The sequence below is a fragment of the Apteryx rowi genome, unplaced genomic scaffold (genome assembly GCF_003343035.1).
Source record: "Apteryx rowi isolate R43461 unplaced genomic scaffold, aptRow1 scaffold_307, whole genome shotgun sequence".
Lineage (NCBI taxonomy): Eukaryota > Metazoa > Chordata > Aves > Apterygiformes > Apterygidae > Apteryx > Apteryx rowi.
The window spans coordinates 227,468-253,991 of NW_020449497.1; the positions used below are offsets into that span (position 1 = coordinate 227,468).

Sequence of the window (26,524 nt, forward strand, 5' to 3'; positions counted from 1 at the left end):
CCACTTGTTTTAAACAATCTCTGACAAGGTTAAAGAATATGGTTGAAGGACTCTGTATTGGACTTGTCAGAGAGKTATTCAGTCCCGGGAAATTCTAAGTATTTCCAAGTGCACCTGAGCTGCTGGGAGAGAGATAGCCAAGGGCCCAAGGATTCCACCGAGCCACTATCCATTTTGAGACAGTCCTTTCTGACAAGATCCTGCCCTGTTCTAAGAGATATGGCTCCCAAGTTATTAAGCAGGAAGTTCAACACCATGAAAATCAAGCCTGACTAATAAGCATACGTTGCAAAGAACAAGTATTTCTCTTTACAAGCAGAAATTAAACTTCCTAAATGCTTTCAGTTACTCAGACAATATGTTTTTCTTCAGCTACAGAAAAGCTGATCTTTCTTTAGAAAAATCTTAGACTTCTTAATAAGTACATTTTATGTTTGTGGAGCTGTGATGAAAGAAAAACTGTTTTGTTCAAGAGAGATTTGTTAACAACAAGAAAATCTTGGAAAGAATTCACATTTTTGACCAAAAGTGGTATTAAATTTAAAAGATCTGTACCGCAAACTGGGGTCTGAGCTTCCCAGGTTGAGCAGTGCTATGTTCAGCAGTGTTCCAGGGACATCCTTAGGGCGGATTTTAGTGTGCTGCGGGATGGAGTCCGGTTGTGACAACTCCCACCGTGTCCGTATATGAATGATGGACCGAACAATGGCTTCACACTCCTGATGCATGAAAGTGAGTGGTGTGCCTTGGTTGGCAATGGTCAAGGTAAACTGGTTCTCATCAACCAGACATATTTCCTCAATTTCTGAAGCATAGTAAATATCGTTTAAAAACACTGTTTGTCCCAGGACTCTTGTTCGTTCTGCTGATGTCACCTGCACAGCTGTAGACCCAACCTTAAAAGCAGAACACAAAAATGTTTCAGCACCATTGGTTAACACCACAAAGAGCAAAAACAGTCTATTTTACAAAGTTAAACATAAGAAACCATAACAAATACTACGCTACGCTAAGTTGGGATTTCTCCTCAAGACCTTAGAGAGGAGAATTAAGAGACAGTAAAACCATATTCAGATCCTTATCAAAATATAAGAATTCACTAGGAACAGTTAAAGAGGCCTTACTTTAATAGAAACTTTGGTGTCTTTGTGAGCCAGTTTGAGAGCGTTGTGAAACACTTTCAAGTCCTCCTCCAAAGCCAAGGTAGCTGCTGGGAGTTTCTGCTGGTCATGTTCAATGTGCTCTGCCAATTTCCCTGGAGAGTCTATGAAAATAAGTCTTTTGCTTCCTTTTAAACCTGTCAGGAGCCTTTCATGGTATTTGGTGTATTCTCTGACCCAAGAATTACAGTTATAAATAAAAACTGCTGAGACATTTTCATAAGCAAAGCCTGGAAAAACTACAAACCATTTAGAAAGAAAGTCTGTTTTAAAACGATTACTGGGGCCAGCATGTGTGAGGTCCACTACAATCTCATATGGCTTTGCATAGTATGGCTTCAGAGTTAGCAGGACATGGTATATCAGTAAATCCCCATTGATCTGACCAGTCTTGAACCTGTAAGAAAAGAGGAAAGACATGGTTCACTTGCTACATCACATTACAAATATTTGAGTGGTATATTAAATGTACTATTATACTAAAACAGATTGATCTTTAACATAATCCTAAAAATGCCATAAATGCATAACAATGCTAACAGACCGGCACCAAAAACATAAAAGCATCTGTGATTATTCAGTCATGGCTCGTCTGTCATACTGGACTTTAAACTTGGTTAGAGGGTCAAGTTGGACATGGATTCAATTCACGTTCTTGCTGAAGGGCCATGCAAGCTACCATACAGCCAGTCTCCAGACAGACAGGAGGTTTATTCAACTTCTCAAAGAGAAGAAATAAAACCCATGCTAGAGAGCAATAGTGCATCAATCAAATCAAAACTGGATTACAGGAAAAGAGTTAAGAGTCTCTTTCAAAATAAAAGTAAAATACTATAGTCCTTCAAACTCCAACTTATTCATCTTCCTAGGGATTCAAGTTACATCTATTTTTATATGCAGAAAAAGCCTTGTTCTAGCTAAGCATCCACAAAAAATTATCTCAAAGGATCTCCTACTCATTTTATTTGCTATAGACTGCAGCACATAAGGCATTCTAACGCTTGGCTGAGCACTGCTAAGAAAGGCCCTCTGAGTAGGACAGAGGATGTGCCTATGAGCTAGCTCTCCCAGAAGAACATTCAGGTAATCTAAAAGATTAAGAACCTTTTGTTCTTATTTAATGATGCTCTGAATTTTATGAGATTGGACATAGGATGTACCTAAACCAAGTTTCCAGAGATATCATAGCAGATAAAATTCAACTGGGAAGAATTAATTAAAAAAAAAAAAATCATACTCAACAGTAGCTTGTGAACATCTACAGTACTTCTAAATACCTGTAACTGTTTCAAGCGAACATCACCTCACGTCTTTCAAGCAAACCAACAGACTATGGAAAGACCTAATAAATACTTTAAGAACAGACGTAGGGCTGATTGCAGTGGAGCACTGCTCTTGATAACATTGGAGGTAAACCGCCCGAGCATAGGATAACGGGGGAGAGAAACTTCATAGACGTAGAATACTTGTCTGCCTACGAGACTTTCTTCTCCTGTGTTACTTCCTGTTGTTCCGAAAGCTAATTTGGGCAAGTTGGTGTTTTTCCCCCGACATGTCATGGTATGGTTGCTACAGAAAGGAAGTGTGTCATCTCTGTGGTTTTAGCTCTCCACTTAGAGTAAACGACATACAATTTCAGTTACAGATTTGTTTAAAAAATACCAGCATCGTCCAAGTTTATTTGCTTTACGTTAATGGTCGCGTCCTGACAGCGAATATACACACAAAGAACTCTTATTGTTAGAGAAGTAAAAACCTGCAACACCACTTTTATTTTGACTACAGCTTGACAAGGTAAGTGCACATTTTTCTTCTCCTATTTTAAGTTGAATTTCAGAAGTTTCTTAGATTTTTGTAGAAAATTATATGCAAAGGTGTTTTTACAAAAGTTCAAGTAATTCAAATACACTAATTTATGATGGTAACAACAGACAAAAATATTATTGTATATTGAATTAAGGAAGTTAAACAACATTTGTATTTTAGCAATGTTAAAGATTTTTCATAAACAGACCCCAAAAAAAGAATTAACAGTGACAGTTGCTACTTAGCTCTGTTGCTCCCATGCACTGCAGATCTTACTGTGCACTAACAGAGACCCTGTCAATACCTAGGCACGAAGGGTTGAGCTAAGAAGAACAGCTCTTTAAATCAGTTCCTTTGCTCTGATAATTTCAAGTGAAGCCCTTAACATCATCAGTTTATTTTCAAGAAAAGCACATCTGGTGCAGAACACTACAATTAACAGCGGGACTTGCTGTACTCCTGGAGGGAGTAGGAAGAAACAGAGCTGCAACTCTCCGGCAGTAACATTAAACGTTGGAGTGCATCTGTACTGTCCTGGCAAATGCATCTCAATTTAAAAAACTCCAGTCCATGTGATACAGAAAATCTTTTTGCTGTTGCTGTCGCCCCCCCCCCCCTTTTAGTATGCTACAAGGCTACAGTATGCTACAACCTGCACCATATAAAGATAAAAATTCTACCTGGGCTGTAGTTGATTACCAAGACTGTTTCTGGTTCAAACTTAAAGATGAGGATTCATCTCAGAACGGAGCCTAGCTTTATGCTTACAGGCGAACTGGGAAGTAGAAGGTACAATATCCTTTGCTGTTCCTTTGTAACTTGAGGAGGCAGCCCCACACGTTCTCCTTTGGTTACGTATCAGGCATAGCACTGCTTTCATTTTGCTGGATTTTGGCAGTATGACCTGGCCCTTCGGATTTTGCAAAGATAGGCAAGCTCATCTTTCTGATTTTTGAGTGAATATATTAAGTTCTTTGGTAGGCAGGCTAACTTTTGACTGTGACAAGAAGCAAACATTATCTAGCATATTTCAAAATTACCTAAGCTTACTAGCACATAGATGCCTTTTCTTTTTTTCTTTCTTTTTTAACCATTACTATTATTAGCTTTTGGAAAGAAATGTAATAGAAAATAGCAGTGTTACTTCTGGTCATTCTTTATAGTATTTATATTTGAACAAGATATAACACTTGAAAGAAACTTTCCATTCTGTTAATACAGACAGGTGAAAGAGAGACATTTGATGGGCTAATAAGCCTTAAGCTCTGAAGGTGTCTCGCTTGTGCAAACTTGAAGCAGCAGCATTGGAAGTGGTTCACTACTTGCCTAATCTGTCGCAATTAAGTTATCTTCGTACCAGAGGAACCCCAAGATCCGTTTCCTGTCCTCCGGACAGATTCCATAGGCAGAGATTATGGTACAAACTTGCATAATCCACCAATGTAAAAGGGAACATGCTAACAGTAATACCATTTGCATAACCTCAGGAGTTTTAAAGAAAACAGTCTTCGAAGTATATTTGTGAGAAAACTTGGTGAGAAGTACATTTGTGAGCACATTTGTGATATATTGCCTTGTTGGCTATATATCCTACAATTAAGCAGAAAAATTAGAGGAGAAAGGTTTTGCTAAGCATTATGAAACACTCAGACAGCTATGCTAAGAAATATAACCAATTAAAGTAAGTTACTGCTGTCACTTATAGAAATATTTTGTAAATTTTACATGGGTTTCTCCCTTCACCATGTAAAAGCAGAAGTGATGAACTTAAAGATACAATATGGTTAGCTTTAAAGAGAAGGAACTACAACAGTCTGCATCTACATTTACACACCACCGAGTATTTAACAGGAAACACTTTCTGCCTCTACTTCACTCCATGTTCTCTTTTAATCTTCATTTATTTTCTATAAGCCTCATATTGTCAGAGTTTAGCAGAGAGGAAGTTCCAGATCACCTGTTTTTTCTAGTATTCCAAGTAGCTGAACTCTTCCCATGTCCACTAAACCTGTCAAGTTACAACATAGATCTGTCCATCACAAAGAGCTGTCTAGCGCTCCCTGAGAAGTCTGACTCAAACCTCTAAGAACTCGAATTTACTAAACCAATGTGGTAATTTCTATTTTGCAGGTGACTAAACAGGAAGATGAAGACAAAGAGACACAGTAAACGACATTTTGCTTTCTTTGCGATGGTAATCTTTTCTTTGTGTTTGCACATAAGTGCAAATCACACTGGTCATCCCAGGGTTATAAATGACATCTGGAGTTCTGCCAGCCCAAACCCAAGTGGAAGCCTGAACACAACTGAAGCTAATACAAACTCGCCTTTAAGCACCAATTTCGACAGCAAAACAATGGCTACTTTTGAAATGCAGCCAGCCACCTCTCAGTCCTTATCGTCAACAACAGCCCCACATCCTCCAACGTTTCCTCCTGCCAGAAGTGCCGTTTCTGCCACCGGAGGACCTAGGAATACCACCAAACCCAAGACTACAGTGACGAAAGAAATGTGTGAAGACAATAAGCCTCTTATACTGATTTGCTTCATTATAATAGCAGTACTTGTGCTTATCTGCACCTTCTTATTTCTGTCAACAGTCATAATAGCAAACAAAATGTCCTATCTCAAAAAAACTAAGCAAGGCAAACGTTTGCCCAGGAGCAACGGTGATTTTCTGGCTGCTAACAGCTTGTGGCCGACTGCGGCAGGAACGTGGCAGAGGATGCCCAAGGAGGCAGCCGGCACCGACTTGATAATGCAGGACTTGATATCAGAGCGAGATGCCATAATGCAAAGCAGAACTGAAGATGGAACTGCCGAGAAACTCGCTAAGGAAATAGCTCGTGAACAGGAAAACAAAGAACCAGAGTCACACGAAAGCATTTTAACCAATTTTGTAGTTGAGATTTAAATCGTATTCAGGTTAAAAACTCAGCTTTTACCTTTCTACCTCATTCATATGAGGTAAAAACTTCCAGGTAACAACATGAATTGTAACACATGAAAACTAAGTTCAGATCTTACATGGGCTTTTTCGTTTTACGGCAACAGGAATGCTGCAGCAACTTGTAGTTCTAGAAGGGAGTAAGATTGTTTTAAGTAGCTTTTAGAAATAGAGTTAAGACTGGTCTTACTCCTTTGACCAGAAATCATGGTTGAAGGAGCTGAACAGGATAAAGCAACAGGGCAGAAATTTGCCTATTCTCAAAGATCCTTAGGGGACGAAGGAAGGGACTGTTAGTCTAGCAGGCATACCATGCCGCAAAGTGCTACAGAGGGGTACCCAAGTTGCTGTTTTAACAGAAGCATAGTGCAGTCACTATTTTATTTGATGCAGTTACTGAGTCAGGAGCTAGTGTGTCTCAAAATGCCCTTTCAGGTTTTTTTCTTTAAAAACTTCTTACACCAGCTTAATCGCTTTTGAAACAGACTGAGAGCAACCACATATATTGTGCTTTGAGTCCATGCATGAATATGCAATGTTTGTATGATATGTTAAAATATAAGAACTCTTTCAATTTGTTATCACTAATAAACTAACAATATAAGTTTTTAAATAATTTAAGTTTATGTGAAATTATTTCTCTAATTCATAATATTCCCCCCAAAATCATTAGGCAAGACATCTTTAAATATTATATCTCTACAACATTTGTTGCAGGTCAGAAAAGGTTTTCTCTGAAGATTAGAGGTGATTTCTTGCACCATGGGAGCATCCACATGGAAACACACTCCACTTCATCCTAATACAATCAGTTAGGACATGCTGAAAATTTCTTCAAGAATCACCACAACTTTTTGTTACTTTATTCTGCTAGAGCCTTCCCCATATTTCTGGGATTTCTCTTTGAATACAAACATAGGACAAAAATGTAAGGATCAGCTCTTCCATTTGTGTACTTTTTGTTAAATGTGCACCTTGACAAAATGCTAATATAGCTGTTACGTTCTAATCATTAAGCAACATCTATGCAATCACGGCAAGAAGCTAGGAGGTAGCTAGACACCCCAAGCTAGCAGAAGGGTTTCCACTACCCACATGCTACGAATGGCAATCTCTGTTCCCAGAGCTTGTAAGCAAAATGTCAATGTTATTAATTAAAGAATATAGTTAAAAACATAAAACACCAGGAGTGTTCCCCTGACTGTGATAGTGAGTTGGTATCACGAACAAGACTGCTTGTAGGTGTGCTTTATTTTCCATAATATCTTCAAGATAAAATTGTGCAAAAGTGTCAATTTTTCTGGAAAAAAAAAATCAAATAAGGATGACGGAGCAAAGGCTTGGATTGAGAAAAGTTTTCTCAAAGCTAAAAGTGAACAGAGGTACACGCAGAGAAGCATGTTCCCCACTACCACCCTATACACACTCACAGGCTACTTCTTGGATTAAAGATCAGTTGCACCACGGTTACAAGTATTAAAACAGCATGATGACAAAGTTCAAACATCCTGAAATATTTTTGACACATGAAGTGGCTGTATGAGCTTGAAAGAATAATTAAATCCCCAATTTATCTCCCATTACATGCCCATTCAGGTAAGCTTACAGGTGAAGTAAAGAAGCAACAGAGAAGCAAGGAGAAGACAGTATCATTGAAACCAAGAGGGCAAGTTTTCAAAAAAATGCAACAGCCCAGGTCAAAGGCAGTTGGCATAGCACGGAAGATAAAATTGGAAGAAGGTTGCAAGCCTAGGCCGGAACTGGGAGTCATTAGAAAGTAAGTTCAGTGGAGAAGAAAAATAAAAACCAGATTGGGAAGGGTTCAGGATGAAATTACAGGAAGAACTCCAAGAATCTACTGCAACCTGCATATTCAGAATTTCGGGCTGGAAGGGAGACGGGGCAATAGAACAGGCAAATGGGGCAGGGGACTATGTCAGGCATTTCTAAAACATGAGCGGAAATGACAGGAGAATAATAGGGGGAAAACTGGCAGATCAGTGATGCAACCTAGTATTTGGAGATGATCAGAGAACATCTCACCTTTCCTGCAAGAAAGCAAGCTAAAGGCTGGAGGATGCTGCATCAAAGTTACCGTTTTCTTCCCAAAAAACGACCGTGAGCACATCAGGCAACAGCAGAGGAAGCACAAGTACTAAAAGAGAAACTGAGATAGCAGAGGTGGGAATCTGACCTGGAGTAAAACTGCTCACAGCTAGGAAGATAACAGATCTCAGAAAGGAGAATGGCTCTGTAAGGACAATTAGCCAGCCTGGACACAGAAACACAAGAAGTTGTTAGTGAGCAGCAAGCAGAAGTGGTAAAAACATCAGTGTCATGACAAAGGCAGGCAGGGAAAGAGTCATGATCATATCAGTGGAAGGAAGAAAAAAGTGGAAGGAAAAGGAAACAGTGATGAAGGTAGGAACAGGGGCAAAAGATACAAGATGAAGGACTCAAACAAGAAGCTATGAGTTATAATGTGAATGTGGGATCAGGATCTGTGTTTGCTGCAGGAGTGGGGAAAGACCAGAAACATGACAAAAGCTACTTGGCACCAGCAAGACACACTTGCAAAATGCAGTGAAGACACATTTGTGGAGGTTTCTTTTGCCAGGCAACATGCCTAGACAAACGAAAGCGGTTTGGGTCATGCTACCAGAAGGTATGGACAAAGACAGACGGTGGGAAAAGAGCTGCTCAGAAGCATAGGCCCCAAGTAACAGCTGCAGCAGCTACCAAAGTTGCCCAAATAGAAAAATAATAGGAGGCGCAGGGGGCAGGCAAAGGGTGCAATCTGTAGCTACCTGCCTTGTAACGCAACCAGGCAAGTGAAGATGCACCAGCCCGCCGGCATCCTGTGATCAGACAACTTTCTATGACCTGCTGTAACAAAGCGAAGGTTGCTTTTCCTCACCATAACAAAGCTAAGATTGCTTTTCCACTAATAGTCACGACATCTCAACAAAACCATCAGTGAAATTAAATCAGTAAGATTCAAATCCAATCAAAACCTACAAAATTTGATTTACATAGAAGCAACTATAACTATTTTCAACAAAGACAGGCAAACAGGCATTTAGGAATTTCTACATGCTTGGCATATGCCGGTCAAAACCCACAAACATTTAAATATTTGAGTTTTACAAAAACAATAGTGCTGAAAAGTTTGTTCTTAAAGCATGCCATCTCTGAGCTAAAATTCTTAGTCACCTCTCTAATCTTGACACTTCCTGCAACAAGTTTTGCTAAACTTCCTCTTTAGTTGCAAAAAGTCTACTTCAACATCAAACAAGCCATTTTAAAGCCGCTTGACTTTTAGCACACGGTCTGTCTTCCTTAGGCTTCAAACAAAAAAGGTAATACAATGTTTGATTATTAGAAGATAAATGTGCAGGTAAGAAGCAACTTCAAGACGGAAAGGTTTAATATTTGTATTAGTATTTGTTTTGAAATGGAACTGCATTATAAAACTTGTATACAGCATTTTGTATGCAACTACTTTGTGGTGCAAAGCTCGAGCAGAATATCTGTACCTTCCATGTATTAGGATACTGAACACATTTCATTGCTAAGACGTTGCCACTATGAACCATCACAAACTCTACACGTGAGTATTATTTGAATATATTTTGAAAGGAGGGGAGCAGAAGAAAATGAAATGGAAACATTTCTACCTGTTATGAACCTAACATAGTTTAGATCATAATGTTCTCATAAGCATTAATTTACTACTCATATGCATTTCCATTGTTGCATCTGAAATTTTTTTAGCATATTTGTAAATCCACAAAGATTTATGCTTAGCAATTTTCCAGAGACAGTTTCACATAACTAGCATTATAGCAATTAATGATGTARCTCAAACTGCATGAAACTAGCAAAAAAAACCAAAAAAAACCCCAATACTTAGTGGACATATTTTACATGACTTTTCTCATAATGAGATACGTGGAGACTTAGGGGAAAAAAAAATCTGTTCTGTTCCAGCAAGTTAACACGAACAAAGTCTCTTTCATTACAAAAAAAATTATTCCATGTGCAGGAATTTGTTTATAAAAAGTGTAATATTAGAATGCAGTTCCATTACAGCAGCAGAAGTTGGAAACTTTATAAAAATTATGCTCTAAGCCTTAACTGAAAAAGAGAGGCAAGAACAGGAAATAAAGTTTAAAAGAACTGTAAAGAGCTTTTCATTTAGGTCTCTGCTTGGATCCCCCACACCTTAAGGTGCAAGGGAAGACGATCTCCTTTACTCTGCGACAATCCTCGGCAATACTGCTGCGACACTGTTCCGTGTTTTGTTTCAAGTGCATAACTATTTATATGACTGATAAAAGCAGTTACTTTGAATCACTCTTTGGATTTCTCTCCTAAGACCATTCCTGGTAAGTGGGAGCATGCGGGGGGAAGGTGGCGTTCTCTCCAACAATGTCACTTACGTAGAAGCCTTAATGATCAATAATGTTGTAGATGTACCTGAGATTTGTAAAGCTGGTAGCAAACCTGATGTTAATACAAATAGGAACAGCTGTGAAATTTTAAACAATTGAGTTTAATCTTATTTTTACTACTATAATATTACTGTAAAATTGTCAGGGGGAGGGTCAGTAAAACGTAACTATACAAAAATGCAGTTTACAGCTCTAATATTCAAGTTAATTTGTTCTATTTTATTGCTGCTGTAGGAGAGGACATATTTAAATAAGCTGTGAGAAAATGGCCAGCAACCAAATAATACTGGTTCTCTTCTGTGGAGAAATCTGGAGATCACTTTCTACAGAAATACCTCCAAATGTATCCGTGACTGAAGGAAAAGCATATGCCAGTACCAGGAGTCCAATGGAAGACAAAGTTCCCAAACATCAATCGCAAGCAACTGTCCCCAGCTTGCACACACCTCAAATCTTCAAAACACCCACAGAAGCCACCGATGGAAGCTGGATAGCAGCACTGTTAATTGGCACAATTTTGATTAGTATGATAATTGCTATTATTGTAATTCTTCTATGGAAATGCTGCAAAAAGCCACGTCTAGTTGATACAAATTGGGCAGGTCGCTCTCCATTTGCAGATGGAGACATGCTAGATGTCTTTGGGGAATCTGACCAGGCTAGCAAACGTTCATCGATTTTATCTATGTTGCCTTGGAAATTCAGGCAAGATGCACACTTACAGGGCGATTCTTGTGCACCAGAGAAACCTCCCGGCTGCACTACAGACAACGCAGGCGGCCAGCTGCCTCCGGCAGGAGAAGACTGCTCTGTTGCAGCAGTAACCAGTATTTCGGTTTCCAGTATGGATGCATCTCCGCCACCCAGCTCAGAAGGAGCAAGCTGTGCGTGTGACCCGCGTCCTCATCCAGCTCCTGCACCCGAATCCCCTGACCTGCCACCCCCACCCGACTGGCTCGGGGAACCACCTGAGAGTCCTGGTCTGGGCCTCAGCGAATACCAGGAATCGCACTCGGAAACACAGGAACAGTTTCCCCCACCTCCCGAGTTAGCTGCTCAAGAGGATGATGAAGCGCAGCCGCAGCCGCCACCGCCAGAACATCCTCTGTAGACGGCCAAAACTGCATTCCAACACACTTCACATTTCTCTTAAATGGAGTATTCTTTAAATAACTCAGTAAAGGAGAAGCTGACGCAGGCAAGAGCTGCGAGACCGCAGCACGGGCAGTTCCCCAGCGTTTCTCAACTTCAGCTTTCACAAAGGAAACGACCTGCTTCTGCCTGAAGCGAAGCATTTCGAAACACAGCAGGGATGGAGCCCACGGCACCTAGAGATACCTGGTGATTCCCGACTTTAGAGACTACCAAAAACAGTATAAACACCTGTGTATGCCTGTATATACAGATGTGTATATAAATATACATATATATACACACAAAGACACATTCAAGAAGCAGAGTACGGCTTCAGAGGTATTCAGAGCTTCTAAAATTGTTTGTTCTACTAGACTATAATTGAATGCAATAAATTCATTTTTTCAGAGTGTCTTTTACAAGTTAATTTTAATAAAGCTTTCTAATTCAAAGATGTATTGGTCACCTGTATACTTAAAGCACAACTGAACATTTGGTTAGGTCCAAAGCTTCAAATTAAAAACAAAATGTATGCGTCTTAGCGCACATACATGTTGTCTATCATTCAGATAAAGCTCTGTTTTCCGTGTATGACTGGATAATGACTTGGTAACAATGGATTGCAAGTATTTAAAGCAAATCCCCATAACAGCCATCAGTTCTTCTTTATTAATAGCAATGAGATTGCCTTTATTGCCAAAAAAATACACCATTGCCAAAATTTCCACTCACTTCATACTATTTTTTGGTAATGCAGAGAAATAGCGCAAGTAAAAAGGTCATATAAATAGTGGACACTCAAAAGCTGAAACGGCTCCAAACATACAAAGAACAAATATAAAAAGGCTTTCTTTTACCTAGGTACTTTGATTTTGGTGGACAAAATACAAACAGTTTATGGAACACCCAGGCACATGTAGCTGTGCACATTTACTAATTTCTTCCTCTGAAGCAGTACTTTTAGAATGCACTCAATATTATTAATATAAACTTTAAATTGATGTTGCCTATAGGCTAGATTCCTTTTAACTCAAGCTGTCTGACTAAGGATTTTACAGGTTCCTGTCTTGGCCCTGAGTATAAGTGAAGCTCTGTATCCTGCCTAAAATCATGCCTTTTGGTAAGATAACTTTTGGGCAGTTGGAGAGTAGTTTCAGAGGTAAATTAAAAACAAAGTATTTTTACCAGTATTTGAATGTCTAGATTCATAGCAAGAAGCTGCTAGATGCCAAAGCTAGCTTTCCATGACATCTCTGCAAAACAGCCAAGAGTTTGTAATTTTGAACTCTTTGGGGCAGGGAATATATTTGTGAATGCTGCACAGAGCACTTGTTTGCACATATAACAGCAATAAACTTCAAAATCTTTAAATTASCACCGAAAATTAAAGCCATAAGTTGTGCATGTGCATTGTATGCTGCTGTGCATACAGTGGGCATAGGGAAAGATAGTTACAATTTCTTCTTATCATTTATATAAGATGTATGAAAGTGTGTACCTGAAAAAACGCATTTCTTTCTAAGGCTTGTTACATTATACCACATTCAAATTAACAGCATTATAAACCAGACCCACTCTTACCATATTCTGTGGAGAAATTCAGATAAAGATTTCCTACAGAAATCTGTAAAATCCTACAAGCTGAGCTGTATTTTATCTGACRATACAGTGACAGCCTGATCTGAGGAGTAGAAAACTGAACATTTTTAAATTATAAAAAGATATTCTGGCAGCGTAGATTAAGAAGGTTCAGGATAGGAAGCCTAAATTAATATTAACCATTGTTACAAGAGCATGGATTAAATAAAAGTAAAAAGAACACCACTTAGATGACTTTTTATATAGCATCATTTAAAGGGAATCACAGGTTAAGCTAAAATAGCCTACAGAAATTCCACTCGACACTCATTGCACAGGCAAACTTACATGCTGTATTTTGATGCAGTAACATATCTATAAAAATGTGCAGAGAAGTTAACTAATTCAAATTACAAAATCCAACTATTTTATTGAATATGCACTCCTTGCCATAAATTTGAGTCAGCACCAACGACAGCTCTGCAGTCCTTCGATGTAGTGCAGATCAGGTGGTTGCAGAGCCCCAGCTAGCAGCAATACGATGCAGCTGAAGAGGCAAGCACAATCCACAGACAGCAACTGTAGCTACTCTCTAGAACAAGACGACCTCTAAGCTCAAATCTTTCATAGAAATGATGTACTGATATTGCAGAAGAGACTACGGTAAGTTTACGTTTTTGTTTTTAATCACAAAAACCTACTACAAAACCAGAAACAGCAATAAGATCAAAATTATTAGTTGATGACAGATGCTTGCACCAGAAATTTGCTGCAGTGTCAGAGATTTCTTACTAACATTAATTCAGCTTTCAAACATGTGTTACCAGCTTTGAGAATGTAATTAACACTCTAATAAGACAAAATAATGTGTATGCTGGCATGAGAATGGAATTTGGGTTTCAAAATTCTTAACAATTTAAGATGTATTTTAACCACTTCTATTTAAGCAAATAGCGTGCATGTATGGGGGGGACTGCTACATTACTGCAGAGATTTGTAAAGCAGATCCAGTTGACAGCCATTTTTTCATCCGGTATAAAAGAACACATTATTCCAAATATAATATAGGCTTGAAATCACTAAAAACAAGAAGCAGACATTGTATAACATTTGGAAGAGACTTGCATTTTCGGAAGAAAGCCCTCATTTGAGCTCGAGGGGGAAAGGGAGATGAAAAAACAAGTCTCATTCTGCCAGACAACATGACAGTCTATGAAGGGATGCTTTGTAAAGTCTCTCTTGAACAATTATAAAAAGGACTATGCCACAAAGGGGTTTATTGATATTTTAACTTAATTTCTCCTGCAAGTAGTCAGTGCAAAGACAACCCTTAAAAATAAATAAAATACATTATATGGATTTAAAGGGTGTCATTTTGGTATATTTATTTTCAGGCAACAATGGAACACCAGATACTGAAAACATCTACCTGCCTGCTGGCCCTTCTGTTTTTCGTACCCACTGTTCTGGGTATTTGTCCTTCTAACTGTACATGCTCAGGAAACAACAGGAATGTGGACTGTTCAGGCAGAAACTTAACCATACTGCCACATGGACTTCAAGACAACATTACATATTTAAATCTGTCCTTTAACCAGTTTATAGATCTTGATCATCAGCTGACCAGGTTTGCCAATTTGAGGACCCTCGATATTTCAAATAATTGGCTCAAGAACGTTCCTGCTCATCTGCCCAAGTCATTATGGGAATTATATGCCATAAACAACAATATTAAAGTTCTTCAGAAACTTGACACAGCTTACCAGTGGAATCTTAAAGTGCTTGACGTTTCCAGGAACATGGTGGAAAGAGCTGTTCTGATCAACAACACGCTGAGCAGCCTCAAGTTTCTCAACCTCAGTAGCAACAAACTTTGGACAGTGCCGACCAACATGCCCTACAACATAGAGACGGTGGATCTATCCAATAACTTCCTGTCACAGATACTTCCGGGAACGCTGGTGAGACTACAGCACCTTACCAGCCTTTACCTGCACAACAACAAGTTCACGTACATTCCCGACAAAGCTTTTGATCAACTCCTTCAGCTACAAGTAGTAACACTATACAACAACCCGTGGTCCTGCAGTGACAAACAGAATATCCCTTATTTGCTCAAATGGGTGCAGGGAACAGGCGCCAACGTCGTCGGGGCTCCCTGCGCTAACGAGACGGTGCTCTGGATGAACGCCACGCCAACTGCGGCTGCTCCCACAGTCACGGGGCCAAGCTTCATGATCAAAGGAATGAAGGCAGCAGACAAGACTACTACTCCGATGGCGACCGAACCAAGCAAAATGACAAAAATGCATAAACAATTCAAAGCTAAGGAAGTTACTTTAACTGCAACCTTAAGCCAAACGGTACTGTTTACAAGCACAGACCGACCGCTACTCCTCTATCCAGAAGATCTGACCACGGGGAAAGTGAGCTCGCATGAAGCAGCGGCCACACACACGATCTACATTAAAGATTCGACCGAGGCGAACTCAAGCATGGCTCGCTCCACAGGATCATCCACTACTCCTATGACTCTGAGCATTACCAGTGGAATGCCAACAAACTACTCTAAAATGCCTCAAAGCACAACCGCTACCCTAAGGAAAGAGGAATCCACTACAAATATTTTGAATACTCATGTGCCCTCCAAAGCAAGTACCTGTGAGGTATATTTGTTTTATGTTATAATGCTTAATGCAGTGGTCATGTTTATTGGCTAAGGGCTTGTAGTCTCGTGAAGTTTATTCCTGTGATACGTAGCTGGAGTAAAGACACCCAGGTCAAATAATGAATCAAAATACAAGAAATTCAAAGTTCTGACTTTGATCTAAAGAGAATAACAGTTCTTAAAGAAGTGCACACTAATGTCTTGATACTAAGCTGCTACTTATTTTAATATGTCTTAATCAAGTAAAACTAACCTATGATTTTGTTTTTAAAAGTGTGCTTATTTTGTATTTAAATTTTTAATTTTACTTGCACAGAATAAAACATCAGAATTTTAAGTACTGACTTTATGTATGGTTTTGTCATTAAACATCTGGAAAAAACAGAAGGCCTGTATCATATCTGCATTGTTTTGCTTGACTTGCCAACCAGCAATTCTTGTAATATAATAGTACAGATCCTTTGTTAAGTTATGATGACATGCAAAAGGAAGGGAAAAAAATAAAAAAAACTGAACCTAACTGTTTCACTAACCAGAAGTTATTCCTGGGAAAATGGCTAGCATGTATATCTATGTTTGCTTCATATGTATTAGGTATTTTAAATATGAAGAACAACAGTTTTGAATTTAGAAATTAAATATGACAATGCCATGGTGTCCACTAGGAGGGGATAGATAGAGAAGACAACATGGTCTAACTTTGGCATAGGGAAAGTGATAGGGGCTGATTTCTCTTTTTGCTCTGTCTTGACTTGGAGGCTGCAGGCAAGTTATTTCTCGCTCTTCATACTTCAAAAAAAGATAAAAGTAGAGAAGAACACAAGATGTTCAATGCCATGACGCTCTTGGACAACACAGAGCTTATCTACACAAATTAATGAAGTGAAGCGTCTTAAATTTATTTCAAGTTACTCCAAAAATCTGTAATAATTATTTCATTATAGTTAAAAGAATATCACAACTTCGCCAGAATGTATCAAACTACTACTTTTTGAACAGTAAAATGAAATATCAGCCAATTTGTAATGCAAATTATGTAACATAAGTCAATTATGTAATCAGTTGACAAGCTGTCATTTAAACAATCCTTGAACTGGCCTTGTGATTTAAAAAATTAACTCAGTCCATGGCATTGAACATGCCCAAATCATTGTCTTAAAAGGATGAGCATGAATGCTATTTTCCTTGATATCTGCACCATCAATGAGTAGAAATAGTTGCACGCGTGGTTCTGTCCACTCTAGCACAATAATCTAAATTATGTGGCAAAGGTACTTGATATACTACAGGTAAAGTTTTGCAAACAGCATGAAATGAAAACTGAAGAACAAGTTCATTGAAAAAATTAAGAATTATTCACCTAATATTACAAACCTTTATTAAACGTTTTCCATTCATTTCAGGCCATTTAATTTCCAGTTGTTGTAGCATGAAGGTGCTACAAAACCCAGGAAACCTCACTACTGAGACTGGAGTCCTCTACCTATTTCTCCTAGGTGTCAATGAGGGCTGTCGACCATTTACAACCACTGGTATCAGAGAAATCACAACTTTCCAATTGTGAACAATATTTCTATAACCAGAAATGTATTTTAATTTCTAACAGGAAAGTAAATGTTACACAATGAATTTGTACAGTTATTTCATTGGCATTTAAGTAAAAATAAAGTTAAGTTTGTATTGAACCAAATTAGTGGTAGTGCTTCATTTCAAATATGCCTAGCTACCATATACTCTTGGGGAGAGGTAACATCACTGAATAGATACCTGTTTAAGATAGGTTTGTATATTAAAACAGTATTTGGCTAATCTTCATATCTTATGGGAAAATATTATTGCATAATCAAATTATATTAACTTGATGCTCAAATTTTTTCTAATATTGTTTATTAATAAACTGATGAGATCATGGCAACATAGAACCTATCCTTCCTACCCTTTAGGACTTGCAAACACCTAAAGCATACGTCTACCCACTACAAAAGAAGTAGCTCTCTCGGGCACTCTCTCTAAAATAAATAAATAAATAAAAAGGCACTTTAGGTAGACAAGTACTAGTTATCCAAGTCAAAGTTTAGACAACCTAGACCATAAGCAACACATACAYGGTACCTTCACTGGCCTGTGGAAGTGCCTCGTTATAGAAAGGGGCTACCTGTTGTCTGAAAGATGCCCACTTGCACAGGCTCCATCTATTTTCCCAGGTTAAGTAATCTGACATGAACTGGTAAATTCCACCAACTAGGATCAGTACTAAAAAAATGCCACTGCCTGCTTGGGTCTCTTTGGACAGTCAATGTATTTGCTAAGCATTAACTCATTATAAAACAGTACCAGCCTACTCATCATTTTCAGAATTAGGTATTTCCTAGAATTATCTCATTCATACAGTTTTATCCTACACAGTTTTGAGCAGCTTAGTTGCAAGGTAAGACAGAGATCACTAAATGAGGTGCTAGGACTAAAGCACCTTGAGGGAGTTATGTGAAATACTACATGTACCTTTGCTGAACAACACAGTACACGATGCCAAATCAAACTGGATGCAAAAAAGACCCTTCATGGAATCAGCTCTACATGCTCTGAGTATGTTTCCCTTACAATGAGACTATTCAGAGAACAGTGAATGCTACCTACAAAAAATCCTGGTTTTCAGAAGTCGTTCAGGACAAATTGCAACTTCCCATACTGGATGACTTGCTACCTGGACTTCAAAGTCTTAAGTGTGCTGATAAAAGCCTGGAAGTGGAAATGGGTTTCTGGGGTTTTCCAACTGCACATCCATGATAGACTGTGAGTACATACTCACCAGCAGGAGACGAAGACGTGACTGGGAGGTTAGGAACCAAAAAGCAAGGTGGCACTGCCTCTCGCACGGAGGGCTGTGCTCTGTCCCGAGCTTGCCCATGGGAGGTGGAAGCTAGAGGGCTTCCCAGGCAGACTGCTCTCAGGAAAGCAGCTTTCCTGGTATTTTTCTTCAATACCAATGAGTTGCTAACTGAGCAGTGAGTAGGCAGGCAAACGTAGGAGTCATGTACTATAGTTGCTTGGCAACAGTGCAGTCAAACTGAAATAAAACTGATGGGCATGGATGTGAACACTACAGAATCAGTTTGTTTAAAACAAACATGCTGGTGGAGATCTGTCCTCAGAGAAATTCTTYCTTCCAAAATACCTATGTAACACTTCAGCATAATCTTTTTTTTTTTTTTTAAATGGTGCTACCTTGTATATATTAATTGCTTACCCCAAAAAGGTATAGCATACCTTGTAATAGAAATATGTTTGTTTTTGAAAGGTTATAATTGCTGCAGGGGTAGCTGTGGCCTGAAGCAATAACTCAGAGGTTTGAATTCCCGTGTTTCCTATTAATTTGTTTGGGATATTACCTTTAAAACTTAATGGCAGTATTTCAAGGTCAATATTTATTGACTTATTGATCATCTTCATAAGARAGCAGGGATTAAGGAAGGAAGAAAACTGGCTTTGAAAGTCAGGTTGTTGCCCAGGAAACAAAATGCAGAGAGAAATGACGGAGAAGATTAAATTTCACAACACAAGGAGGATATAAACTGATCCAGATACATCAGTAAAATGACTCAACGATGCCCTAGCAACTAGATCTCAAACTAGAAATAAAAACCCAACCTGCTGCAAGCCCTCAAACATACTGGCAGCTCCAATCCAAACAGTCTTTTCACATTGCACAGCTTAAAAAAGCGTATCTGGCTCTGAACCACAAGGCAGATACCCCAAATAARCACCACTTTGGCATGCTCCTTTTAGCAGAAAAGATGTCAGAATATCATCCCAGAAAACAGGCCAAGCTGTGAGGTTTGAAAAAGGAGCCTCATGGAAGAAAGTTGAGAATTACATAATTACTGCAGAGAAATTAACTAACAAAAGGGAGGTAAAGGGAAGTGATATTTGAACGAGTAACAGGGCTTATGTCAAAGTGCAACTACATTTTAGTCAAGTATCCTCTATCTGGATAAAATATAGAGAAATCTGTCCCTTACTCCCACTCCATGGAAAGGAGGAGCGCGTATCTGACTTGTACCACGGTCACTATGGTTTAGGTGTGATTTTTCACCTTCCTTTGAGGAACTGAGGTTTGCGTTCATCCAAAATCCTTGGCATATAGTTTATAAGGTTATTTCATTTAAGGCAACTTTTCAGATTAAGTTGCCAGGTAACTTGGTCAATGACTAGAATTTTAGAATTTACATAGAGTTCAGTATCACATCACTAAGGAAAATATTTCCTATCCCTGTAAGACTCAAGAACTGTCCAGCACCATAAGAGATCAGAGGTGTTTTTGGGGCTCAGTCTTGTTTATAGTCCTTTCCTTACTCCAAGGCTACGCTTCCACAGTGTACCGACAGCTTGCCAACTTTGGAACCCTCCAGCTGGGGTAGCRGCGGGGATGGGACATAGGGATAACAACGCAGCATTAGGAAATCATGCTGCACAGCAAACCTTCCCAAACGCTTGTCCCCAAACTTCTTTCAGGTGGCCAGTTACAACAAAGGATCCTTTTGCACTGGTAACTGATGTTCAAGCTTTCTTATTCTTTTTCAGTCATCCACTCCTTTCTGCTGAATTCAACAATTTTTAAGCATCAGTTACTAAATAAAAGGTCACAGCTATCCATACTACTTCCCCAAGGAAAACAATTAGAAATGCAGAGTTACACAGAGAATAGACATTTTAAATTTTTATAGTGACATAAAGGGAATTAAATACATAGTAGTGACATATGTGGAATTAAAGAGTTAATATTCTAGGAATTTTATACTGCCTGAACAGCTACTACTTAAACCAAGAAAGTTCAGAAASATGAAATGAGCTATTTTGGGCAAGTCAGAAGATGAAGAAATATTTGTCTTTATCATTTTCTTCTAAAGTTGCRTTATGTCAGTGTGTGATCAGCTACTAGTAAGCTGATAATTAAAAAGTATTTGGCAGTATTTTCTATTTAATGTTCTCCCCCTTTTTCAGCTTAGACATAGAAATTGAAATTTAACTAACAAATATACTTACTGTCTCAACAGGCAAATTCTGCCTCTTGTGGACAAGTTTCATAGCCAAATTCCAATATACATCCATGACAGAGCAAGACTAAGACACTACAGTTACAGTCAAGAGCTACTGACACAATAAACAAGTGGCTTCCTGCTTTATTATATTAGCTTTATTCGGACCCATTACTGACTTGCCCAGACCTGTCAGGTTTACTTGCAAACATCTGTGTATTCACATTCTGAGTTGACAGCTTTGTCCAAGAAACATCACACACCTAAAAGCACAACCAGTATTTAATGATGCTAAATATTGTGTACTTTCCCAGAAAAGGAAGCAAGCAGAAAAAGCTGAATGATCTGCAAATAAATGGTGCAAAGACATTGGCCATAAAATCTCATAGTTCTCATCAGTAGCCCTTATACATGAAAAGTAAATTCAGCTGTACTTGATTTGATATTCTGCAGGGTTAAGTCTCATAAGCAATAGCTATCATCACTCTCATGGTCTGGCTACATCAGCCGGTTACCAGGAGGCAAAGCACAGGACGAATTAAGAGCATAAGTTAATTTTCCTGTTCTCTTACCCCACGTAAACGTGCAGCTCCTCGTACCCAAGGGAGGAGGCGCTGAACTTCAGCGTTCGGAGTCACGGAGGCTCCGCTGACAAAACACGGTGCAGAGTACCAATTTACAGCAAAGTTAGAAAGGTAGGTCAATTTTCTCCATTTAAGAAATGATACTATTTTTACTACTTTCCAAAGTCTGTCAGAGAGATCACTGAATAAAAAACTCCAACCCTACACTTCAGTGCTTCCTGGGGAAAGGTGCAATTTTATTCCAGCACATTTCCATATATCCTCCCAGTCGTGGTCAGTTCTTTTAGCTGACAGTATGCTTGACTCATGACAGGTAGTAAGTAGTACATATATTTTAAAGTGAATGCTACTGTAACCCATTTCAATGAGAGATTATATATTTTTGTCAACATATCACCAACTTCATTCTTGAATTTGTTTCTTACTCTTGGATGTAAACAATTAGGGCCAAAAGAGTGGTTAATCTATTCCCCAGCCTTTCTCTGGATATCAGTGTCTGACTCTGTGAGAACCGCATGTTTCTCTAACTATAGGGAGACCCCAGAAATATTTATAGGTATCTTACACAGCTATTCTACATCAACTTTAGGCAGCATCATCTTCAGTAAACAAGAAACAACTCTGAACAACTGTTTAAGGCTTCCACTCTCTTTTGCCTCCTTTTCATGTGTTCCGCTGCATAGGACTGGAGCTGTGGACCTCAGTGCTGAAGGAGCAGGGCCGTGACCCACAGACCGTGCTTCTCCAGCGCCCGCAACACACACACTAATGCTCCCTTTGCTTTTACTCACCAACATTCTAACAGCGCACTTAAAATATCACTGCACCTTGGACCAGCTAACAGCAAAGTATCAAGGTTTCAAATGCCAAAACAAGTGCAAAATTACCATTATGTTATTTTCATGTATGGCAGGTTTACATAAACAGCTGCAGGTCTCAGCTCCAAATATTGAAAGTTTGTAAAATTTATACAACAACATAATTTTGCTAAGCTGACTTCCACATGAACCCGTTATCAAGTCAGAATCACTATGCCTCTTAACTTCCTTCCCGATACAACACTGCTATTAAGTCAGACAGTGTGGATAATTTTACTTTTCTGATTTTAAACAAAAGGTAGGTAAGCACTCAAGCATATATTGCCTACTTTTGTATCAAGTTATTTCCAGAAATTTTCTTTACATGTGAAATAACCCTTTCTTACTCTGCAAATGAAAAAAACACATTGTGTGTCAAGTCTTCACAGAATACGTAAGGATGCCCTGGATCACGGCCAGACAGAGTAAACTCTGGGAAGATGGGTCACCACTATCCTTGGCATTTGCATGCTTGATTTCTTGCCTGAAGAGGACAAGATAATAAGATATACATTTTATTTTAATTGACGTGAAATAAGACAGTGTCTGATGGAAAAACTGAACTGGAGGAAAAAGAATGTGATGAGCAAACTGGTGGGTTTTTGTTTTTTTTTGGGGGGGGGGGGTGCAACTTTTTAAGGAGAATTTAAGACAGTATCTTCTCTATCTTTGTGTATAGAGGAGACTTAGTGTATAGAGGAGACTTAAACCAAAGGGCTCTTTCCTCAAAGGAGAAGCAGCAGCACAGAGAAAAATTCTGTAACCCTGCCACGGGCTTCCCTTGAGGACACCCCTTTTCCACCAGTTAGCCCTGCAGGTTCATGAGCTATTAGCCACGCACCGAAGAGCAGTGCACGTGCGCCCCTTTACAGCGTTCCCTCCTGCCTCCCCTTCGGCAGGGCTACGGAAAATCGCTCCTCAGAATACTCATGCAGGAGCAATGGCACCTTTCACGTTGAATGCCGTTCGTCTAGAGCACGTGAACTGAGTTTAGCACAGATGCTTTAAATAATCCTTTCCCATAAGGCTTCCTAATGCTGTTGTATAACTGGCTTTCAAAGAGTGACAACCCAGGTCAGAGGAAGAAACACCAGTTCACCTCTGAAGAGAGCTGACTTCTGCAGAACTAGTCAACACCGCTTTTCTCATTAAACTCCAACAAAGTCCTTCTGTTGAGCACGTAAAAGATGCCGCACTTCCCCAAGTAGACACTGAAATACCATCATCCCACTCCAAATTAAGCTATCAAGCATGCGGGGTTCCCTTCAATATCTACTTGAGTCCACTGGGCATCTCACCAGAAAAGAGGGAGAAGAAACTGCATTTAAACGGGCTCACTCATAATAAAGGCAACCATGCAAGGATACAACAGCAGTTTTAAATATACTTCTACAGAAAGTATATTTAGTTATTAGTTTATTTAGTAAYAAACTAGATATATGAATAGCTTTGTTGTGCATTCAACGCCACTCTTACAAAAGATGGGGAGGACCTCCCCCCCCACCATACATTTGCCTTAGAAAAGGGCCAGGTATCTTCCAAACCAGAAGTGTTCCTGAGAGTGTATTTTCTGGGTTTTTTTCCATTAAAAAAAAAAAATTCTTGTGATGTATACCTGCAGTTTCAGAAATAGTTTCTGGAATGCATTGCTATTACTTGGACAGAATTCAGGGGAGGAATGGAAACACAGGCAGGAGCAGGGAGAAGAAGTGACTCCAGCTGATCCTTCCCCTTTGTGAAGGAAGTCTGACAACTCTGCAAGCGTATTTCATTACAGTAGTGAACAAACAAAACAACTGGGAGAAAACTTGAGTTTCCAAACATCCATTTTTATTCCTAAATTTTAATAACCAGTCTTTTCTACTGACAGCAGTACAACTAGTTTAGAAGGGGTCTGAATATAATACATCATATATATTTTTTTAATTCTGACATTCAACTGTATAAAATTATGTCTAAAACAGTCAGCATGCTTTTTTAAAAAAAAAACATTTATTTAAACTGATACATGCTGTCCATGAACACATACCCTTTTCTGGCTATAAGTTAAAATTTATACTAAGCCTATGCAGAAATCAACTTTTGCAAAATTCATCATCCAAGGATATGTAAATTTAAGTGTTCACACACTTAGTTACTCACCTACACAATGCAACATTTAAAAACACATCTTTAGTTAAACTTTTGTAACTTTGTGTGCAGATTTAGTTTCAGGAATCTCTAGGAAAAAATGAAATTAAAAACAAACGGAGTACTTTAAGACAGGCAAACTAGTTTCAGTGTCAGCACTACACACACTCTCTCACTGTCAATCTCTGCATCCCAGTTGAATCTTTAAGGCATCAGCCTACTAGCTAGCGTAAATATAGTGTTCAAACTTAGGTTTCAATAAATCTGTGCCTAGTATAGAGCTACATTGAACATTCAGACATCCCAGTAAAGCCATTCCACAAGTCACACACTGTTCAACGTTTTATGAAAACTAATGTTAGATATGCAAATATGTTTCTCTGATCACAAAATTGTTTCAGTTTTGGTTCAACAACTTATCACTGATGTTCCAAAGGAAAATTTCCATAAACTAACCCTCTTTTTAACCATTTAGTTGTGAAATGTGAAAGATGCACAAGATAATCTAATTTAATACAAGTTAATTACTGTTAGAAACTCATATGGTCACTTAATACTGCAAGGTGAAGTTTCATTTAAGATTTTGTGAAGACCCATTTCAGCCAGCACAATAGGCTCAAAGGTGACTCAAAGACCTTAAAGAGGTCACAAAAGCTTAGTACTGCTTTTAAAGACACAGAATCAGGGCATAAGGTAAGTGGCCCTACTCATCTGGTTTCCTTCCACTCCATCCAATGAGTCAAGAGTGCTGAAGGTGCAGAAAAGGAGTCAAGTCAAATGAAGGCAATTTCCCAAGTTTTTCCCCAAATAAAAGGAGGGGGAAGCTAAAGATTGATTTGTATAAGTGTTTTCTCATATAGTTTCTATTTTAGAGCTATAAATCACTGCAAAAAAAGTTTATGTAAAGTAGGTAAGAACACAAAATTTATGTAACGAAAGTTTCTTCATGCTACTTGGTCACTGCTCCTTCGATTGGCATGGGCTTGTGCACTCTTTAAGTGCAGAAACGACAAGCAGCCCAGGCCTTTCGCTTTAACTGCTACAAAATCTCTTATTTCCAAATGGTAACAGCTATATTATACTTTCATTTTTCTTCCACCTCTGAATGTCATTAAGCCTGAAGTCTCCCTAAAAGCGATGTAAGAGTTTGAGAACTTTCACAGCTACAAATTTAACAGAATTTAAGCATTTCTTCCTTACCTTACCTGCTTGACAGCAAGGGGTTTTGGTTGTTCCCCCCCTTCCCCCCCTTTTTTTTTTAAAAAAAGCAAAAAAAAACCCCTCTGGCATGACTACAAAATCCCAGAAGGAAGAAACAGTTTGAAATTTATTTTACCTTCCACACTGATATTGAACAGAAGTTCATTTTKTTTGTTGCTGTGAAAATCAAAAACATAATACAAGAAATATGAACAGATATACTTATTTGTTGGATTTCTAATTGCATCATGCCTAGGAATCTATATTTAAGCAGCAGAACTCAACTATAAAGTTAGAGGTTATATTCAGAAAGGTTCCTCAAAGCTTGCTTTTGGCCTTCAACCTGAATTTGGAATAAGGTTCAGTTATTATCCAGTGGTAAAACACTAAATAAATTTTCCAATTCTTAAAGTTGCTGTCTACTTGAAAATTGCCTATTTGAAAAACAGTATTTCTGAGGGGGGATATGATAAAAGTCATATAGTATAACAGAGCACAAATTTTCTAGGAAAGTAAGTTTCAGCCTGAGTACTCAATCTACAACAGTAAAAAAGCACAACTGAAAGATGAAAAATGATAAGAATAAAAAAAAGTAGGGATTAAAAGTTTTATTTAATTGAATAAAAAAATCTTAAATTCACATTAGATAAGATTTCCTTTAGAAATAAGCAAATTCCCAAAATGCCTTGTTTGCAAGCATGTATGGGCTAATTATGTAAATCGTTCAATACAAACAGAAGATGCTGCTGGAGAAGTGGCTTGCTCTGCTTGTTCTCAAGTTTTTACGTGAGCTCAGAGGGACTGCAGAAAGTTCACCACTGATGACGCCTCCTCAGCTCACAACAACGCTTTATACTGCAAGAGGCACCACCAAAGAAACTGCCACCACTGGCCCCCAGCAGCAGTGCCACCAGCAAGGAGCACGCCGTGGACAGCCGCACTCGCGCCACCATCAAGAGCTCCCCCCCCC

General features: G+C 38.7%; 4 protein-coding genes across 30 annotated transcripts in view; 3 read left to right on the forward strand and 1 right to left on the reverse strand.

Annotated features, from left to right (window-relative positions):
- The window catches only part of NF1 (neurofibromin 1), a 110,693-nt gene that overhangs the window by 31,014 nt on the left and 53,155 nt on the right, over positions 1–26,524 (reverse strand). For all 21 annotated transcript variants that reach the window (XR_003254309.1, XR_003254310.1, XR_003254308.1 and 18 more), the window contains 2 exons: positions 1,125–1,557; positions 556–896 (listed from right to left, as the gene is read on the reverse strand). Coding sequence is in view for 18 of the 21 variants with exons in the window: in XM_026070244.1 (XP_025926029.1) it covers positions 556–896; positions 1,125–1,557 (774 nt within the window). In the remaining 3 variants the exon portion in view is untranslated. The remainder of the gene's footprint in view (positions 1–555; positions 897–1,124; positions 1,558–26,524) is intronic.
- Positions 2,765–6,529, forward strand: EVI2A (ecotropic viral integration site 2A). The gene is made up of 2 exons (XM_026070253.1): positions 2,765–2,954; positions 5,097–6,529. Exon 2 carries the CDS (start codon positions 5,113–5,115, stop codon positions 5,878–5,880), a length of 768 nt encoding a protein of 255 aa, XP_025926038.1. The 5' UTR covers positions 2,765–2,954; positions 5,097–5,112; the 3' UTR covers positions 5,881–6,529.
- EVI2B (ecotropic viral integration site 2B) lies at positions 9,113–11,908 on the forward strand. 7 transcript variants are annotated; one of them, XM_026070250.1, is made up of 4 exons: positions 9,113–9,310; positions 9,464–9,523; positions 10,144–10,301; positions 10,602–11,908. In XM_026070250.1, exon 4 carries the CDS (start codon positions 10,633–10,635, stop codon positions 11,476–11,478), a length of 846 nt encoding a protein of 281 aa, XP_025926035.1. In that variant the 5' UTR covers positions 9,113–9,310; positions 9,464–9,523; positions 10,144–10,301; positions 10,602–10,632; the 3' UTR covers positions 11,479–11,908. The 7 variants fall into 7 exon arrangements, with proteins under 7 accessions (XP_025926035.1, XP_025926031.1, XP_025926034.1 ...); XM_026070246.1 differs by having other exon boundaries at positions 9,113–9,523; positions 10,115–10,301; XM_026070249.1 differs by having other exon boundaries at positions 9,113–9,523.
- OMG (oligodendrocyte myelin glycoprotein) lies at positions 14,386–15,932 on the forward strand. The gene has a single exon (XM_026070245.1). The coding sequence runs from the start codon at positions 14,480–14,482 to the stop codon at positions 15,797–15,799; it is 1,320 nt and encodes a 439-aa protein (XP_025926030.1). The 5' UTR covers positions 14,386–14,479; the 3' UTR covers positions 15,800–15,932.

What these genes read in the sequence shown, in the direction of transcription:
- EVI2A (XM_026070253.1), top strand. Translation starts at nt 5,113, where the DNA reads ATGAAGACAAAGAGACACAGTAAACGACATTTTGCTTTCTTTGCGATG.
- EVI2B (XM_026070246.1), top strand. Translation starts at nt 10,633, where the DNA reads ATGGCCAGCAACCAAATAATACTGGTTCTCTTCTGTGGAGAAATCTGG.
- OMG (XM_026070245.1), top strand. Translation starts at nt 14,480, where the DNA reads ATGGAACACCAGATACTGAAAACATCTACCTGCCTGCTGGCCCTTCTG.